Source organism: Vanacampus margaritifer, chromosome 15, assembly GCF_051991255.1.
Source record: "Vanacampus margaritifer isolate UIUO_Vmar chromosome 15, RoL_Vmar_1.0, whole genome shotgun sequence".
NCBI classification, from domain to species: domain Eukaryota; kingdom Metazoa; phylum Chordata; class Actinopteri; order Syngnathiformes; family Syngnathidae; genus Vanacampus; species Vanacampus margaritifer.
This window is the reverse complement of record NC_135446.1, coordinates 16,542,684-16,562,029: the sequence shown is the minus strand read 5'-3', so window position 1 is coordinate 16,562,029 and position 19,346 is coordinate 16,542,684. Positions and strand designations below refer to the sequence as shown.

Sequence of the window (19,346 nt, the reverse complement as noted above, 5' to 3'; positions counted from 1 at the left end):
TAATAATGATAATAGTAGGCGTACTATTTGTTTAAAATACTTTATTTAATTAAACAAACTTTACATTATGCCAAGCAATAATATGATACACGAGAGCCATAACATAACAGACACAAGTAAAACGATAGAAATAACAGAAAATATAAATTCCTTGACAAGATTTTATACATATTAATAATAGTTTCCTATATTAAATACATAATAATGTTAAGAAGATTATCAATTACCTTTAAAAAAAAAATCGTATTAGTAAGTGTATAGGTTTTAAGGCAGAATTTGGATACTGTGGTGCAAACACAGCATCCCGTCACTCAATCATTTGCATTTTTTTTCTCCTCTTAAATAAATTTGTCTTATTTATTCGAATTTGCATGCATAGGCACTGTACTTTCCAGAAGTCATAGGTAAATATTTTGGTTCTACGGTATGTTCAGGGCTAATGTGTACTACCTTTTTAATGTGGCATTTTCGTGTTTATATGTTAAAACTTAATTTAAATAAAGTGAAATCCATGTTAATGAGAATCAGTGAAGCAACCTACCTCACATTCCAAAGACATTTTTGATAGGATCTTTTTTTTTTTTTACATACTGTACATGAATACTGTACACTCTTTGGCTAAATCATCGCAGTACTCAATGCAATATTCTAACAAAGTTATCAATTTTATCATTAAACTGAAAGAAAAAAAGAGATGGTCATATTTTGGTCTTTGTTTTCTTGTGGTACTGCAGGTCGTTGCACAGGTAGAAGAGCGGATGCAGATAACCGCAGCTGATCACCGCAGCAAAACCCAAGGGCATATACTGACACTTCAAAACCCGAGCAGGGACCCGGCCGTACATCGGAATGGTGACAATGAGGGGCACGTAATTGACGACATGCGTGACCTGGATGACGAGGATAGTGATGAAGGCTTTTCTCTTAATGCCGTGCAACTCTGTATTTCCCACCGCATGGCTCTTCTCCTTGCCGACTTCCTCTCTCTCTCCTGGCGGACTTTTTCTCAATGCTTTGAGCACAGCCACGCAACAGTAGGTGTCCACAGCCAGGACAGGAGGGAAGATTAAACAGATCGCCACAATGGATTGTTGAAAAACAGCAGAGGCGGAAATGCAGGTGCCCAAGCACAACATAATAACAAGAGCTCTCCATTTGTACTTTAAGGCCTTGAACCTGCCAGCAAATAGACATCAAATGAAGTCACATAATGAAAAGTGCTGATTTTGATGTGTTTATAGATGAGCAAGTGGTTTTACCTTAGAAAGGCCAACGGACGGACCACAGCCAAGTACTTCTCCACACACACCACACACATGAGCATCGGCTTCACGATGGTCATGGAAGAGGACACAATTGCCGTCACGGCCATCAGCCAAGAATCTCGCCAAAGGAAGTGATTAGCCAGTATCGCGGGCACCATCACATAGAAAGGCAATTTGACGAGGACCAAGCAGAATGGGAAGAAGTCTCCAGTTAAAATGCCATCAACCTTGGACCTTCAACATACGAAAAGACATTTCAACAGTCGGTGCGAATGGAAAACAAATCACCCAGAATACTAATTATGCATTCTCCTCTCCATCACCCCTCCTCATTATCCATCAATTCGAGATTTGGCAACCTTCTATGGAGGATGAACCAGGCAAGCCAAAGGTTTGATGGGAGGCTGAAGACAAATTCCCACACGTGGGTGGCGAAGAGAACGACAAGGCCCGCAGACGGTTCTCCAGATTCAGCGTCGTAAGGATCGCAGTCATACCAGTAATATAACGATCCATTCATTGTGGTGGAAACCCTGCAGAGAAAACCGTATGAATTATTTGGAGATGATATTGTTTGAACCCTGGCAAAGCAGCACAATCACAGAACGAAACGAGTACAGTATAGCAAAAAGGCAGACCTCGCCTCGTGTTCTCTGGGGACAGAAAGTTTTGTTGGTATAGCTTTTTAAAACACGCATGACTGACAACAAAAAGATTTGCATGGCAGCGTGATATTGGGCAGGTGGCTTTTCAGCTTGAACAGGAAAAGACACGCTTCATGCTAAGTATGGGCCCCTGAATGCACCTAAAATTCACTTTGTAATGTTTATGTGATGTGAGCAGAGATGGGAAAGTCCTCACACTGCATTTAAGAAGAATTAGGCTGTAGTTACTTATTTCAAAAGAAACCATAAAAAATTTAACTTAGTAGTAAGGAGGAAGTTTGTAGTTTGGTATAAAAACTCTTCATAATTGTGAAATCCAGATATAATTACTACGATAGGGGAATGGACAATTCTGAATATCCGAGCATTTATGATATTTCCACAATGCAACGCGTCCTTTACATGGTGACTGAAAACAAACGGCGTATTGTATTACTTTTGCCTGTAACTAGAATACAAACCAAGCGGATTGTTATAGTAGTCAAACTTCAACACATTTTGAATTCAAAACAATCTTTACAAATCAAATTACAACAATCCAAAGCCCAATGCTTTTCAATGAGCTGAGAGCGTCCTTGGTAGGAACACCATTTTTGACTTGCTCGGAGTTGTCCATGTCCGAATGAGGCCTTTGCGCCAGTTTACTAGTTTGTTGTGAAATGTTCACAAGTAACAAATTGCATAGAATTTATTGTGCTATGATTATAGGGTCATAAAGATACAATTTCCCAGCTGTATACGATGCACAGTATTTTTTGTTAAAGTTGCTTGTAACAAAATATTCGAGGTGACAATGTGTTCGTGAACGCACCTTTGGTGACGTCTTTTCAGCGCGGACGAATGCAGGCCACTCATTGGTTCGAGACCCGTGCGTCACTATCTTTGAGAAGCGCTCGATTTACTACAGCACACAAACTACACGTCTTCGGAGCACATTCGAAAGCGTTACAGACACCGCCCTGACAGACACATGAAGCAACAAATCAATGAATGTAGTACCCACGAATCTGTGGCGGGAGACGGAATCTGCAATAAACATATGTATACACATTCCGCGTAGAGAAATGGAGGAATTTGGAGTTTATGCGGTATTTGGGGTAGATGCGTCACCTCAACAGCTGCTCAGGTACGTCGAATACTAACATCAACTCTAGGAATATTGTTTAAAATTAGCTTCAAGACAATTGCATGCTAAATGTCTGACAATGGTTATTTAATGCTCACCGTAGATTTATATTCAGAACTAACCATTTTACGCCGTTTTCTTCTAAAAGCCCAAAAAATAGAACTTCTAGAGTTTCCCAAAATTGAAACTTTTCACATTTCTCTCCTCTTTTTGTGCCAGCGCGGAGTGTCCCCGCCAGATATCTGTTGTCGTTCCGCCGACCGTCCACCAGGTGGTGCTGTTCAGCAGCGGGCCTTGGGGCGAGAGGATTTGCGTCAACGCGGACCTTTACGACGCTCATCGGACCCTCATCACCATCGGGAAGCTGACTCCTTATAACAGGTTAGACGCCTATTTGAAAGCTGTTTGGGTATTTAATTATTCTATATCCTTAATATTCATGGGCTAGTATGCTTTTTGTCCTCAGACTACCCAGTATTATTATAAGTGAGTCAAAACCGCACTAATTCGACAACCGGGTGTTTAAGCATGACTAGTGACGGTCTAAAAGTCAACTAGTTAACTACTAGAGCTTCACTAGTAGTATTAGTACAGTGCAGATGTGAACAAGTGCAATGTTTTGCCTCACTAGTATCGTGTACAGTGGATACTAAAAAGTCTACACACCCCCATTCAAATCGCAGGTTTTTGTGACTTCAAAAACAAGATAAAAAATTTTCCATCATGCATATCACCTGTATACTGGACAACTCTGAAGTACTGAAAGTACTACTCGAACCCAAAATAAATGGTAAATTGACTGAGCTTCTCATTTATTTTAGACTGGCATTTGAGCAAGTGTGTCTTTTATACCTACTATTGTTGTCTTACTTGTACAGAAATATCTAGTAAAACAGTTTTTCTGATAGATTCATCATGTTTTTATTCTGGGAATCCTATAGATGTCTGTCTTGGGAGCAGCGGGAAGAAGAGACATGGACAAATGGTGCTACCCTGAATGTTACACTGGAAGGAGGACATATGGTAAATAATGGGATTGATGGAAAACGGTCATGAAGCACAACCCATAGAAATAGAAATTGTTTTTCTCCTCAGGTGAAAGAACCGGCTCTCATTTTGGCCGCCAAGGAGCAAACACCAAAGGTAATACAGTGGTGATATTTAAGTAGCTGTGTACTTTCTCCTTAATTTTGTTAAATCACTGTGGATGACGGCACAAGGTGCCAAAGATATGAATAGAGAGTTTCTTCTTCTTTCTGCTCCGAGGATGCCGTTGCCCTTCCCCTTGCAGCCCAGGAGCTCAACTGCAAGAGGAAGAGAAAGCGAGCCGCTGCCGGAGAGCGTGACGCGGCCAAGGATGCCAGGATGTTGGTGGGTGAGGAGGATGAGACGGAGAACGTGTATCCCAACAGCGGCCCGGAGCAAATCACACCTGTGCGAAAAGTACCGCGGCACACCAAAGGCAGGCAGAAGCTTTTGTTGGGCAGGGTCAACTCAGCCACAAGTCAAGGAGGTGAGATTGTGGAAAAGTGGGGGTGTTCCGATCAGGGTTTTAAGCTGTCGATACGATCAGCCGATACCGATCGCATGGATTCGGTGTCAAATTTTCCATTGTATTTGTTGATTGAAAAATATAATAATTTATTAATCAGGTTTAAAACAACAACTTTTGTTACATTTTTATCCCGTTATTCAAAAACAGGACATTTCTTCAAATTGACAAATTATGATTCAGTCACTATTTTAGTCTGTAACATGTCATTATTGTCCACAAGTAAAATCAGCTGCTTGCAAGTAACATAAAGATAACCACTAGTCACATTTACGCGGATGCTTGTGTTCTTATTAAAATGAATCCAAATGACCAAATAGAACGAAAATACTAATCACACATCACAGGGCTAATCAAAATGGAGTTTCATTTGGGTGCAAAGGGGTAGCATATTCCTGTTACCAATCCTGCTGCAGTATGAGTATGACATTCATAATTTAATGATTCTTTTCATTAAGTATAAGGAAAACAAGAAGAGTGATTCAAGTAACATTTAAGAATAATTACCGAACCAGTTGATTTTTTTTATCTGAACTTGGTGGCAAAATCACAAGTCAGAAATCTGATGTGTCGTCATGCTATAGCGCTTTGCTAAGTCCATGTTTGCTACATTAAATAAATAAATACAAGACTGGTTATTGAGAATACTACAGCGACTGAGCTTCAACGTCTAGTACAAGTCCAAGTGTGATGGTCACAACAACTCGCTCAGCTCCGGTAAGATTAGTTGTTTTTCTCAGGGAAACAACAAAGAAACCATGCTTTTCTTGTTAGCATTAAGCTAAGATGAATTTCCAAAGGCGGAGCGAAGTGGTTGTTTGAAATACACAACTTGTAATTGTCTTTGTTTTAGTTCGACAGTAAACTTCAGTATACCGTTTTTATGACGTTCCAGCAGTGACACCGTCGGGTCGTTGGGGACAAATGCTGTGCCCCATCGATGCCCAGACGGCCATCTTGATTGGAGGTCAAGGTGCCAGGATGCAGTTCTGCAAAGATCCCTTGTGGAAGCTCTGCACAGGTCTGTTTCTTGTATCAAAGCAAGATTTTGAATTTTAGAAAAACAGGATGCAAAATATTTTTACGTTCTTGTCCCGCAGAGGACCTGTCCTGGGTGGCGGCCGAGACTCTGGCGCAGGGTCCGACTCCCGAGGCCAGGATCGGCCACACGGCCGTCTACGACCCGGACTCCAATCGCATCTTCGTGTTCGGCGGCTCCAAGAACAAAAAGTGGTTCAACGACGTCCACATCCTGGATACGCAAAGCTGGAAGTGGAGCATGGTGGAGGTCAGGAACCCGGATCAATTTGAAGGTCTCCTTTCGTGTGACACGGTCAACTCCACTCAAAACGTGCATCTCAGGCCCAAGGGAAGGTCCCCCCGCTAGCTTACCACAGCTGCAGCCTGTTTCGCGGGGAGCTCTTCGTGCTGGGAGGGGTTTTCCCGCGGCCCAACCCAGAGCCAGACGGCTGCAGCGACTCCCTGTACATCTTCGACCCCCAGCTGTCCATCTGGTACCAGCCCATTGTGATCGGCGACATCCCGTCCCCACGCTCAGGGTAAGGCCGCCGCCGCTTCGTCTGCTGCCCTCACCTCGGTTTGAAATATACGATTCAGTCCCATTTTGCGTTGCAGTCATTCGGCTTGTGTGATGCCGGAGGGGAAGATTTACCTATTCGGCGGGTGGGACACACCTGTGTGCTACAACGACATGTTCGTGTTGGACCTCGGTGAGGCGCGCGTCCGACTTCCTGTACCGTACTTACGACTTCCTACATGACTAACATGACGTTTTTTTGTTTTGTTTTTGTTTTCTCCCCCCCCAGGTCTGATGGAGTTTTCTGCTGTTCAAACAAGTGGACATATCCCCTCCCCTCGATGGTAAACTCACCTGGATAGTTGACTTGATCTAAAAACATTTAATGTGTCTTACCAAGTGTGTGTTTGTCTATCTCGTGTGTGCCCCGTCACAGCTGGCACGGCAGCACTGTCATCTCAGCCACAAAGTTCCTGATTCACGGCGGCTACAACGGAAACAACTCGCTCAGCGACGCCTTTGTTTTTGACACAGGTGAGCGATCATTACCGTCATGACCAGTATCAACCGCCCTCTTTTACGATCAGGAACTAGTTAATTCAAAACTAGACGAATATAAAATTGGCGTTAATTCCATTCAGTTTTAAGGGGAAATGCTTTATGGGATTTATAGATCTTGATTTAAGATAATCTGTCATTGTTTATTTTGGGGGTGGAATTTTATGCATCGGTGATTACTCAAATTGAGTACTCGTACTGGTATCGGTTTGAAAAAAAAGTGATATCGGTACGTAGGCTATACCAAGGGTCTGCTACCTGCAGCTCTGGAGCCACATGTGGCTCTTTAGTCCCTCTTCGGTGGATCTAAAAAAAATAAAAATAAAAAACAAACTTAGATTTAACAAACAAACAAACATATTTATCTTTATTTTTAGATAAAATATTATTTACATTAATTAATGATTTAGAAAAAAAAGAATAATTAAATATTAAAAGTGTCCAGAAAGGCGCCTATAAATAAAATGCATTATTAAAAAAATTAAATAAAATAAAAATTCAGAAAAAGATAGACAAAAGATAGATGGAAAAAAGGAAGCGAAAAAGCATAAAATTACCATAAAATGTCCACAAAATTGCCCCCCCAAAAAAATGTCAGAAAATTTAACACAAAAAGGCAGAAAAAATGTCAAACATAAAATGTCCAAAAAAAAAAGGAAGAAAAAGCAGACAATTACAATATGTCCATAAAATGTTCAAAAATAAGAAATTTGACAGAAAGGCAGAAAAGTCTAAAAATGTCTGGGGGGGGGGGGGGATAAAATCTAAAAACAGAAGATTACAGGTAGAAGAAAATTAATCTCAAAGTATTGGATGCTGCATATTTTTCTGTTATGGTGTACCGGTAGTTCAAATTGGCACTGTCTGAGGCCCTCAGTACATTCGACTAACTAACACTAAAACACTGTTTCCTTCATCACAATCTTCAAATGTTTTGTGGCTCCAGACAGATTATTGTTTATTTATTTGGCCTAAAATGGTTCTTTTGACATTAAAGGTTGCCGACCCCTGGGCTATATAAATACTATACGTCGTTAATAGTGTACGTCACAATGCACAAATTCCAACCTTTTCATTTCCTGACGTCAGAGACAAACATCTGGACAGAGGTGACGCTCCCGCAGCTGTCACTCGCCCGGGCGGGCCACTCCATCGTCGCCATGGAGACGCCCATCGCCCGGCAAAGCGCGGAGCAGCGAGCGGACAAAACGCTGCTTGTGTTCGGCGGCGGCGACAACGAGGGCGCCTTTTATGCCGACGTGACCGCCGTCGCCGTGAAAGAGCTGCTCGCTCTCCTTTGACGGTTTCACGGCACGCACGGAAGTTTTGGTTCATTCTCTTTAAAAAAAAAAAAAAAAAAAAAAAAGTTGTTTTTTTAAATGTTTGTAGTATATTTGAGTTGCATTTTTAAAAAGTGTATTTTTATATCAATTTGCATGAATAAATTGGGTGAATTTGAAAGGACATTTTTTGTGTGTGGAAAGAAAAATGAATGAATCTACTTATTGGGCGTCACTGACTGGTCATTTGATGACACAAAAAAGGTACTGTATAAGTTTACTTAATTTTTATTTATTTTTTTATCTATGGTGTGTCATTTACATGCAAACACATCTGACATTTTGGAATCTTTTTGTCTAGGACCAGTAGAGAAAAAGGCATCCAAATTTCCAGCAGTTTTTAGTGATGTCAAAACGTGTTACATTTGACCTGAACAGTGTATAATAGTCCATCTCTCTAAATTCCACTTTTTTCGTCCCTCCTGCTGGTCTCCGCAGCCGCCCCTGTGCCTTGCGTCAGCGTGGGAGAGGAAGGAAGGAAGTGCCGAAATAAGCAGGAGCGGCGGCTCACCCCAGCTTGAACACCGATTTTTTTTTTTTTCTCCACGCGCAACTCCGACGGAGTCACAGGCACAAAGTCGCCATGAAGACCATCAGGGTTTTTGTCCTCCTGCTAACATCAGCGCACGTCTTCACGCCAGGTAAGAGAATCAGCTTCATTGTTCTTTTTTTCTTTTTCAGAGCATCTACAAGCTGGTGTATCAAACTCAATTTATTGCGGAACACATTGGAGTTATGGTTTGAAAAATATTTAATAACCTAATATTGGGACTACCCAAATTTATTTTGATGCATACGGTGGGGACTTCGGATTTTCTAAGGTTTTTAATAAGAAAAATAGAACTCTGTAATGTACTTTATAAAAAAATATATTCATGAGTTAATTAAATAGAATGTCAAAAGTTCCAACAGTGTTTTCCCCATTTTTTTTGTTTCAATTCAGACATTGTGCTACTCCTGGTGTGTTAACTTTGGCCACCTGGGGGCAGTATAACGCAGTCACAAAAAATAGGCAGCTCACCTATTAGTTGTTCTTTGTAGAGGATAAAGAACAAACACTTAAATATTATATTACTTGTCTACTTATCAAACAGGAGTAAACAGCTTCTTGTCTCCATTTTGAAGAATTATTTACTGTCTGCCAATCAACAAACAGCGTTGGTCAATTTTGACTGTCTCCAATGTAATGAATGCAAGTTTGTTGATTTGTCCATCCGGGAAACGCTCACGCTTTGAACCATCAAAGCAGACGCGCGCACAAATGAGGCCTCGAGGGACCGAGCGACAATGGGAGTCGTTTGGTTGACGTAGAGGAAAAAGTCCCTTGATGTATTTGTTTATCTTCTGTTTGTGCCGCCAAAAGAGCTTTTTATCTGCTCTGCGCGGGTCCGATAAATGATTCAGGGGCAGATAGCGTTGGGAACCAAAGGGCCGGCGCTCTCACAGGGCATCAAAATGTCCCCGCAGGCGAAATCTGGAGGAAATCACCTTAGCAACTCACGTTGCGGCTTTGAGTTTGAAGCGAGCGAATAATGTTTGGAGCAATACAAGATTCGAGTGTCTTGTGGGGATGTCCTCACAACTGACAAGTGTGAGGGGAGGAAGTGCCGATTCAAAGGTCAGGGGGACAACAATAGCGTGGAGGACAGGATGCAGCTTCAGTCTGCGAGGAGGATCCCAGCAGAGGATGTCAGTTGTATTGACAAGGAGGCAAGAGTGATGGAGAATTCGAAAATAACACAATTGTTGCATAAATGCTACTCACAACATTCATTCCCAGACGAACCTAAAAAGCACTATAACATTTACTGGTGAACTTAACCCTATAAATCCAACTAAACAACTCAAGCTTTGCGACTGGATGTATCAAATAGGACACAAATCAAGTCATATGTGGACAGAGGTGGCAAGTCCAGGTCCAGAAAGTAAAAATCCTGCCACAGTTTGGCTTTAGCCTCAGGTGCTAGCTAGCTTGCTCCCTAGCTAGCTCTCATGGTGCTCGTTTACCTGCTAGGGAGCTAGCTAGCTAGCTAGCTAGCACTAAGGGCTAAACTGTGGCAGGGTTTTTATTGTCTGGACCTGGATTTGCCACCTCTGTCCACATATGACTTGATTTGTGTCATATTTGATACATTCGGTCACAAAGCTTTAGTTCTACATTTATAACAGTAAAAATATAGTAATAGTAATAAGCAGACATGTGGAACATATTAGTATTTCCAAAAATCAGAAAGAACATTTCCCACTATTAATAAGTATACGTGTCTCTACGTTCTTAATTGCAATTTTGCTGGAAAAGCCATCAGATGGGTAATTACTGCCCCCTAATGGATTATCCGTGCAATGCATGTGTCAGATCATATACGTCAGGGTTTTAATGAAAAAAAAAATATTATACTCGTGAAATAGAGGGCTCAAAATGTCTTGTATATTAATATGATACGTTTGGCTTTATAGTGTTAATTTACCTCCCCCTCCCAAAACACAACAAAAAAACGTGATTCGTTTATAATGAGAAAGATAGCACAGCATAAAACTATGACATTGTGAGACAGAATGTCAAGACATTATTTAATATTTGCTACATTTTTTACTTGACTTCAAAAGACTTTGTGCTGCTCCTTCTGGTGTGCGCACCATGGCCATGTGAGCCAAATTGCAGTAATAGTAATCGTTCTTCGCAGAGGATAAAGAATACACGCCGATGAGATGATTGCTTCATGCACTGTTTGTGTTCAAATGTCTGTTTAAATTTTTTTTTTATTACTATTTTTACTGTAATATTTGATTTATTTTGTGAGTTTTTGTTTTTTTTAAATTATCATTATTATATATTTTTTCAAAAATTATTCATTTTATTATTATTATCATCATTATTTAATTTACCATTATGTGTTAGTTTCTTAAAAAAATGCTATGTTGGCTCACTTGTATCTCAAGGCACCACTGTGTGCAAAAAAACTAATTGGGTTCTAATGCTATGTTGTTAACCTGGCGTCGAACTCATTTGTGCCGTTTATTCTCCATGTTGGTCAAAGTGTCAACAAATGATGTTGTCGGGAACCAGCAGGCGGAGAGTTCAACATTGGCCAAAGCGTTGACAAAAAGCCCCCAGGGTAAGTAGAAATGTTGCATTGTTTACGAGGGCCCGAACTATTAATTAGCTGATATTAGCTATTTTGAAATAATCAAAAATCGTCCATTTTTTTACACACATTGTCCGATTAATTGTTTATGGGAATTTTAGTCTGCCAAATTGTCACCTGCCACAAAAAAAATAAAAAATCCATATTGGATGACTTACTTGTTTACACCGCTTGAGTTTTGCCCACTTGTTTATTTTGCTTTTTTGTACCCTTGATCAGCACCGACAGCGCCCGCAGCTCCGAGCGCAGCACCGACAACAAGCCGAGCGCCCGCCACAGTCGCGCCTCCGGCAGAAACCACCAGGCCACCTGCTGAGAGCAGTGAGTGCCTCAAAGACCTTAAAAGGCTGCGCAATATTAATATTGACCTTTTTCCCGCAGCGAAACCAGTCCAGGCGGTGGCAACGACCCCGGCAACGACTCCCTCGCTGATGCCGCCGCAGCCCAACGTGACGTCGCCAGCAGCCAGAATGGACGAAAAAAGTTAGAGCTTTTTGCTCCCGTATTTGAGCCTCGCTTAAGCAAGGAATTGGTCCTACATTCGTATTTTGTGTGTTCATGATCAGCACCAACACAAGCGGCGCCAAATAACAGCACTCAGCCGAGGAGCGCCGGCTCCCAGACGGACGTTGTGACCAACCAGACTGGAGGTAAAAAGAGCAAAGAAGATCACACAATTGACTTGAAGCAAAACAGACGACTAAATGCTTTTCAAATAGAAATAGGAGCAAGCCCGACTTTGGCGCCACTGCAACCTGACAACGGTACTGTAGCGTATGTTCCACATGGGTTCATCATGATGTTGTTTTCCTTTCAACAACTATCCGTTGCACTTTCAGCGATGCCTCGGCACGAGACGGGCCAGACCACGGAGAAAAGTCATGGTAGGTCGCCTTAGAAGCCGTTCTAATGCAAATTCACTTTCAGAAGATGAAAATACATTTGTTGTTGTTTTTTTGTTTTTTTTGCCTGTTCTAAAACTAGCTCGCCAGTGATATTGCACACCCGATATAACGATTCACTTATTGTTGATAACAGGGATGTGATTTTTCCGCTAATTCCGCTTTTTTTATCCCCCCCCCCCCAAAAAAAAAAATTTTTTTTTCGATTTTTTTTTTTTTGTAGTTCATTGTGTATGCACATGACTCCGACAGATAACATCTTCTGCTATAACAAAGACATTTGTGGTATGCTCTAATATGAGTTACTTTTCATTTGGTCATGATACAATTATTTGTTCATGAAATTTGAACTCTTCAACATTATTTATGTGTTAACTTAGTAATCACATGAGTTAGATATGATGATATTCTCAGTGATAGTTTTTAAAAGCAAAGGCAGTCCAATGTTTTTGAATGTGACTGATTTTGAGTTGACTAAAACTGCCATTTTATATGGGATAGTTCAATATACATTGAAAATTTATGCTGTTGTTTTGTCTATTTCTTTGTCATGTGAGTGCATTGAAAGTACTTAAAAACACGGAAAACCCATGAGCCCCCAGACCCCCGGCTAAATTTTCAGATAATTTCACTTTGGTCAAATCACATCCCTGTGATAACTATTGTGGGAAATCATTAGCCTGGTCGGTGTCTTCACGTAGTAGTAACATAGTGAAAGGGGATTTGTGTGTCACAAACTCTTCACATTAACCACTGCTACTAAACTACTGGAGACCAGGATTCAAGTGGTTTTGGATTATTATTATTATTATTATTATTATTATTATTATTATAGTTGCTTTAATTCAGTCAGTTTTAATCATAGTTTTTTTTTTTTTTTTTTAATGGGTCATTTTATTGTATTTTTTTATTAGTATTAAGAGAGAGAAAGATTTTTTTTTTAATCAATAAATATTGTGTAATAAAGTAAACTACTAAATTTCAAGCGACTGACATTGCTTCTTCTGTACGGACAAAATAACTCAATTTAAAATGCACCGCAAAAGCTAATGCTATTGAGAAAGATATTTTTGCTGTAATTATAGTTAGCTTGTTAGCTTTATAAAGATAAGTTTTTAGTTAGTTATTTTTTTTAAAGGCTTTTTTTGTTTTTTTATTTCATATTCTCTTCAATTTTAGTTTGAGTCCTCGAGTTATGTCATACGCGACCTACGTCGTTTCGACTTTTCGGCGCCGTGCCTCATCCGTAGCACTTTTTTTTTTTTAAATTATTATTATTATTTTTGTAATTTCCCACAGTAAAGTTATTTAAAGTTGTGTTGTTGTTAACCTCCAGCAACGGACATCAATCGAGCAGGTCGGCTCGCCATCAAGCACATCCCATTTACGTGTTTAGGTTTTCACGCCGTCCGTCAGCAATGAACGTCCGTGTGGAAACACGAAATATTGTTTCCGGCTTTTCCGGATCGCGCAAATGTGTGTTTTTTTTAAATTTCTGTACAAACGAAAAAATGCTAATTTTTTAGCACTTTAGCCTACAAATACATTTAAACGTATTTGTGTTTGTGTTACATTTGCATGTATGTTCAAACGCATGAAATATGTTTACTTTAATTAATAACCTTGCTGGGTTTGAACCAAAAAAAAAGACAATTGTGATTGTGATTTGAAAGGTCCTCAGGCTGGCAGCGGTGACAAAGAAGTCGCAAAAGCAGGTGAGGGACTGGGCAGCGTGCAACTATGCCAGGCAGCTCCGGCAGGCTTACAGGAAGATCTTTTTTTTTTTTTTCGGTTTCAGGTACAGACAAAAGACTTTGGTGGATTGCTTTGCTCGTCCTGCTGGTTGCCTCCGCCGCCATCATCATCCTCAAGTTCAAATGCAAGAAGATCCACGACCACACGGGTACGGATGTTAAAATCTTCACGTATTGTGAAATCGTCAATTATGTTGTTAATTAATTAATTTTTTTCAACAGAGACGATTGACACCGGAACTGAGAAGTAAGTTGCGAGCGCGAAGGTGCGTAAGTGTTGATTGCAACGCCTACAAACAAAGCCACCCGCCGCCCCTCGTCTCCTGTGTGTCCGCAGCGCGTCCTTCCAGAGCCGCCCGGAGAGCACCAAAGACGGCGTCATGCTTCTCGGCGTCAAGTCGTCAGGCGGCGAGGAGAACGGTGAGCCGTCTTCTGCGTGCGTGCGTGCGTGGCGTGCGTCCGGCCTTTCGGTGAGGCGGGAAGTGGCCGACTTTTAATATCTTATTGTGCTGCGCGCGGCTTCGGGCCTTGACTGAGCCGCAGAAGGTGTTTCCTGTGATTTGGGGCAGCCGCCCTCCGGCCAGCGGCAGGGCCCAAAAGATAGCCACTTCCTAACATAAACACCGATTTGTTTGGGCCAGGGGCTATTGTGTGCCTACGAAATGTCACCGTGGCCCAGACGCGCGGATGTGTGTGTGTGTGTGCGTGCGTTTTTGTTACAAAGTGAGGCCAACATTTCGGGATTTCACAGAGTTGTGGGGCCCACCCGTCCGTGTGGGGCCATTTTGTTGGGCCCCGCAAGTTTAGACCTCTTTTTGAGGGTCAAGATTTGGTTTTAGAGTTTAGGTTTGAATTGAGTTATGGTTGAGGTTAGGGTAAGGAATAGGGGTAGGCAATCATTTTTCATGGTTGGGGTTAGGGGAAGGGGCTAGGAAATGTATTATGTCAATGAGATGGCCCCACAAAGATAGTAAAACAAACCTTGTGTGTGTGTGCGTGCGTGTGTGCCCCCATCCATGCATCTTGTGTGGTTTACGTGCACAACACTTGGCCATGAGCGTCACAGGGAAGTTGAGACATTTTTGAGGAATTCAACAGAGGAAGAAAGTGTTTATGCCTTGGCTGGATGTCGGATTCCTTCGGAAACACATTCCGAAATTCTGCCTACAACAAACTCCAGACAGATCAATAAGAGATAATTCAGTTATATGACACAAGAACGGCCTGAATTGCTTTTCGTCCATTTTGAAAAGGGTTTGCTGTGTGTTGTGCAACATCACCATCTAGTGTATTTTTTGAGAAACTACACCAAGTCGCATCCTCGTGTTTTCTTCCCTTTTATGTTGCAGCTTCAAGATGAAGAGGCCCAGGCATCAAGAAAGTGAAGCGCCCCCTTGACCTCAAGTAACCTTTTCATGTTCACGATGCAGGAAGTAAAATGGCCGCGTGAGCTCATTTCCACAATAGAATACAATAAAAAAAAAAAGACTGTATGACTCTTTGAATCTTATGTGAATTTATTTTAGTGGTGCGTCACCAAAGGTAAGCCCAATTAGAAGCACATCCTTCTCTTATGCAATGTATTTACTCATGATCATGTATGCTACAGTTGAGTTCTAACATTTATGTTTTTGTTCACAAATGATAGTGATGTTATTTTAGAACTGAATTCATATTTGTTGTAAAAAATTTTTTTAAAAATAAGCTACATAACGCAAATACAGTATTTCATAGTTTTATGTTTGGAAATATTGGCATTTGTAGAATTAATTGCTGGAATTAGTTGTCAAATAAATCTAAGCCAAATTTGACCCTCTTTCCTGTGGTGTATATTTACAATGATGTTGTATTATTAACTCATTCACTGCCATTGACGGCTATAGACGTCAAAAATTCATTAGAACTATTTCTATTAGTTTAACATTTTTTTCTACTTTTTTTAACAAGAGTATGAAAACCTATATTTTTTCAATTGTACTTTTAGAACAGATATAAAATTTGTGATTAATTGTGAGTTAACTACTGAAGTCATGCGGTTAATTACGATTTAAAAAAAATTATTGTAATTAATTGCATGACTTCAATAGTTAACTCACGATATTTTATATCTGTATTAAAAAAATCTAGGTTTTCATACTCTTGATAACAAAAGTGAAAAAAAATGTTAAACTAATAGATATAGTTCAAATGAATTTTTGACGTCTATAGCGATTGATTATGATTACATTTTGTAATTGTAATTAATCGCATGACTTCAATAGTTAACTCACGATATTTTATATCTGTATTTAAAAAAAAAAATCTAGGTTTTCATACTCTTGATAACAAAAGTAGAAAAAAAATGTTAAAGTAATAGATATAGTTCAAATGAATTTTTGACGTCTCTAGCCGTCAATGGCAGTGAATGAGTTAAATTATAGACCACTCAGTGAAGATGAACTGCCAAAACAAGGACGCAAGTGCAGGATGACCTCCTTTTCATGAGCCAGTGTTTATTACCAGCAGGCATTTTGTGAGGCTGGTGACATGGGCGAGTGAGATCTCGGCGGCTGATGTGAAAAAAAAAAAAAGAGCAGTCTTGCTTTTATGATTTTTCACTTACAGTAGAACAGCAAAGTTTGCAATGTCATTTGGCCACATAATGTACAGTTAATATGCTTGTAAGGATTTTATGACTAGGTATAAAATGTAGGTCAATGCCGTTGTGGTTGTAAAGCCACCGTTAATTTGGGTTAAACATCATTCAAGACGGATGACATAGTAGACGCAGTGACTTTTTTCCCCCCCTCCTGTTTATGTCCATGTGTTTAAAGGCAGCTGCATGTGACTGCTGGAAACACTCTCTGGTCTTTCAGATTTCCTTGACCCCGAGCCAGCTGAGTTATTCGGGGACAAGCTCCACTTACTGAGGGATCACGCTGTGGTGTGGCTAACTTTCACTAGGGGGGTGGGGTACTAAATAGAAATTATTGACAATATTTTACCAGACAAAAATGAATGAAGTCATTTATTTATGTTGGGTTCGCTCTTTTTATTTTAGCTGTATACAAAGTGTTCTTATCAAGTATTGGCCAATGATTTCATGCCAAGCTTGATTGAGCAGCCAATGAGGAAGGCGAAGAGTACGGCGGCAGCTGATTGGTCAAGCCCCAGGGTCAGCTGACCACGAGGAATATAAAACCGGCACCCGTGGCCGGGGATTGATTCAGGAGGCGTTTTCCCCGTTGTAGTTGGGTTTTGTTTTTGTTTTCGTCTGTGTGTGTCTTCAATTACCTATAAACGTCTTTATGTATTTGTGACGTAATTTATGAAAAAATAAAACCGTCAAAAGTAATTTATTTGTGTACGAACCATAAGGTGAGTTATTTTTTTTTCTGTGTGATGTTCAAGTTCATGAGCTTAGTTAGCCACTTAGCTAATTTTGAGCTAATTTCCATTATTGTTGTTTTAATTTCCAACAGTAGAGAAGAAGAAAGTCAAAATGGTTGCCACAAGCACCCTGAAGCCTAAACCAAGCGAGTGCGTCTCCAACGTGGCCGAGTGGAGATACGACCAGGCTTCCACCGAAAAGGGTGAGTTTTGTTGCCCTTTTTCTAGCTACCTATAGTTATTAATAATAATAATTGCCAAAAGACGCTAGCAGCCATTGGTGCTAATTAGGCTGCGCACCTGGGTGACGTCATTGTGCCATAAATTCCCTCAACCTCTATCTAAAGCAAAACAATGGATACCTGTAAAGTTGTATGGAGTTGTTTATCAAAGTTTTTGATGGGGTTGAGTATTTTAATAAAATGTATACAGTATGTAGTGGACTGAATGAGTTTTACACAGTTCAGCACCCCTTTGTCACAATGTCACTGCTCAAAATGCCATCATGCAACATCAGACAGGAAAAAGAAAATACACTCTTTACTACATCCTCCAGTCCTGGATAAAATATTTGCATTGACTCTTTAGAACCAGAATTGTGGGATCTTTGCTCGGCTGAATCCCCAAGAAATTCGGAAGCCATCAAGGACGGAAGCTGCCACCGGCTTGCCAAAACACTCGAGTGCTGCCTGTCCCGGGCCAAAAGGTCTACGCTCCACTGCTCCGCCGTGCTGGTCCCGGAGCAGCTCACGCGGCGGATAGCGGGCCGAGTGCTGCAGCTGGCATCCTGCGAGCCGTGTGGCCTGCGCGGCTGCGTCTTGCACGTGCTCCTGGAAGTGGACAAGGGCTGCAAGCGGCTGGAACGGTTGGTGTACGACGCCAGCGTGGTGCCCACCTTTGAGCTAACTCTGGTGTTGAAGCAGGACACCAAAGCCTGGCCCAGCTTGCGGGACTTGCTTTTCATGGGGACTTGCTTTGCGCCGGCCTTCGGACGCGTGCTGAAACTGAGTCGTGGCTTCCGACTTGTCAAGAAAAAACTGTACTCCTCCTCGGCTGGTACCGTGATCGAGGAGTGCTGAACGACGGGATGTTCTGCCTCTCCAGATACATGCACTTTACCTCAAATGTTTACAATGCATATAAAAAAAATTTTTTACACACGTGTTCGTTCAAATGCAAAGTTTTTGTGATATAAAAAATGGCACCATGATAAATTATTTCAAAATGTTTCCACCTTTTATCGTGACGTGTACAGTGCAATTGTGCAACAACACCCCCCCCCCCCATATTGAGTTTTACAAGATTATAGGTCACATTGATGGTGTGAAAAGTTAGGTAATGGTTAATCTTGTCAGTTTCATTTTTCATATCACAAAACCGTAGCATTTGAACTGAGATGGGTAGACTTTTTCTAGCTGTACGTTACATTAATTCACTTTACTGTCTGCAGTTCTCATGCTTTTTTAATTCAGCAACAGTGTTCTAATATGCAATTTTAACAAGTACGCTAAACTAGATGAATTTCACTTTGTCAATGCGATGATTGCTTGGCAACAGTTGTCAACATGAATATGAGCTGTTGGCCTCATCGCAGCCGTGTGAGCTTTTATTTTTTCTCTCTCTCTATAGCTAAACTTGTTTTATGCCAACGTTTGCATTTTGAAATCCACTTTTGCATTTGTTTGAAATGCTTTTTGCTGTCTCACAGACAATAAAACATTTTAACTTCATTTACAGCACTTTTTTATTTGCAGGTAATATTGCATTGCACCATGTGAGTCATGTTTAACAAGAAGTGCTTAGTACTTGATGTATATGTTACGAAACTGAAAAAAGTTAGCTTGTATACTAAAACATGAAATGGCAAAGTGACACATAGATGAGATATTTGAAATACAAAAGTAGGTCACTGGCACATTATGCTAGCGCACGGATGAAGTATTACATAGTAACTTCCCTGCATCCTTGCTTACTTTTTTTTTTCCCTACCCACCTTCTCTAGTTAAGTACTGTATAAAACAAACTTGGTCCTTGTGTCACTGGGTGTACGTAAAGAGTCGTTGATTGGTTGCCGAATGTAATTAAGCCACCCAAACGTAGTCCATTTTTTTTTTTTTTAGCGCTTCATTTTT

The 19,346-nt window shown here is 40.7% G+C and overlaps 4 protein-coding genes across 6 annotated transcripts; 3 read left to right on the top strand and 1 right to left on the bottom strand.

Moving 5' to 3' along the window:
- Positions 1-223: 223 nt before the first annotated feature.
- On the bottom strand, positions 224-3,282 carry LOC144035193 (uncharacterized). Of its 2 annotated transcripts, none has more exons than XM_077544708.1 (4): positions 3,179-3,282; positions 1,625-1,798; positions 1,260-1,499; positions 224-1,176 (listed from the first exon to the last, which is right to left on the bottom strand). In XM_077544708.1, the coding sequence occupies exons 2-4, from the start codon at positions 1,783-1,785 to the stop codon at positions 699-701; spliced, it is 879 nt and encodes a 292-aa protein (XP_077400834.1). In that variant the 5' UTR covers positions 1,786-1,798; positions 3,179-3,282; the 3' UTR covers positions 224-698. The 2 variants fall into 2 exon arrangements, with proteins under 2 accessions (XP_077400834.1, XP_077400833.1); XM_077544707.1 differs by lacking the exon at positions 3,179-3,282 and adding an exon at positions 2,742-2,850.
- Positions 2,838-8,154, top strand: krcp (kelch repeat-containing protein). 2 transcript variants are annotated; one of them, XM_077544705.1, is made up of 13 exons: positions 2,838-3,056; positions 3,276-3,437; positions 3,998-4,079; positions 4,152-4,199; positions 4,323-4,569; positions 5,504-5,629; positions 5,709-5,896; positions 5,971-6,167; positions 6,244-6,338; positions 6,435-6,489; positions 6,582-6,679; positions 7,793-7,868; positions 7,908-8,154. In XM_077544705.1, the coding sequence occupies exons 1-13, from the start codon at positions 2,917-2,919 to the stop codon at positions 8,002-8,004; spliced, it is 1,611 nt and encodes a 536-aa protein (XP_077400831.1). In that variant the 5' UTR covers positions 2,838-2,916; the 3' UTR covers positions 8,005-8,154. The 2 variants fall into 2 exon arrangements, with proteins under 2 accessions (XP_077400831.1, XP_077400830.1); XM_077544704.1 differs by having other exon boundaries at positions 7,793-8,154.
- Positions 8,155-8,483: 329 nt separating this feature from the next.
- LOC144035195 (uncharacterized) lies at positions 8,484-15,656 on the top strand. The gene is made up of 12 exons (XM_077544709.1): positions 8,484-8,684; positions 11,082-11,159; positions 11,409-11,510; positions 11,571-11,672; positions 11,756-11,839; positions 11,909-11,953; positions 12,029-12,073; positions 13,765-13,806; positions 13,890-13,994; positions 14,068-14,092; positions 14,183-14,265; positions 15,195-15,656. Exons 1-12 carry the CDS (start codon positions 8,627-8,629, stop codon positions 15,203-15,205), a joined length of 780 nt encoding a protein of 259 aa, XP_077400835.1. The 5' UTR covers positions 8,484-8,626; the 3' UTR covers positions 15,206-15,656.
- A 442-nt stretch (positions 15,657-16,098) lies between these two features.
- Positions 16,099-18,944, top strand: LOC144035149 (DNA damage-inducible transcript 4-like protein). The gene is made up of 3 exons (XM_077544620.1): positions 16,099-17,202; positions 17,307-17,417; positions 17,803-18,944. The coding sequence occupies exons 2-3, from the start codon at positions 17,327-17,329 to the stop codon at positions 18,291-18,293; spliced, it is 582 nt and encodes a 193-aa protein (XP_077400746.1). The 5' UTR covers positions 16,099-17,202; positions 17,307-17,326; the 3' UTR covers positions 18,294-18,944.
- Positions 18,945-19,346: the final 402 nt, after the last annotated feature.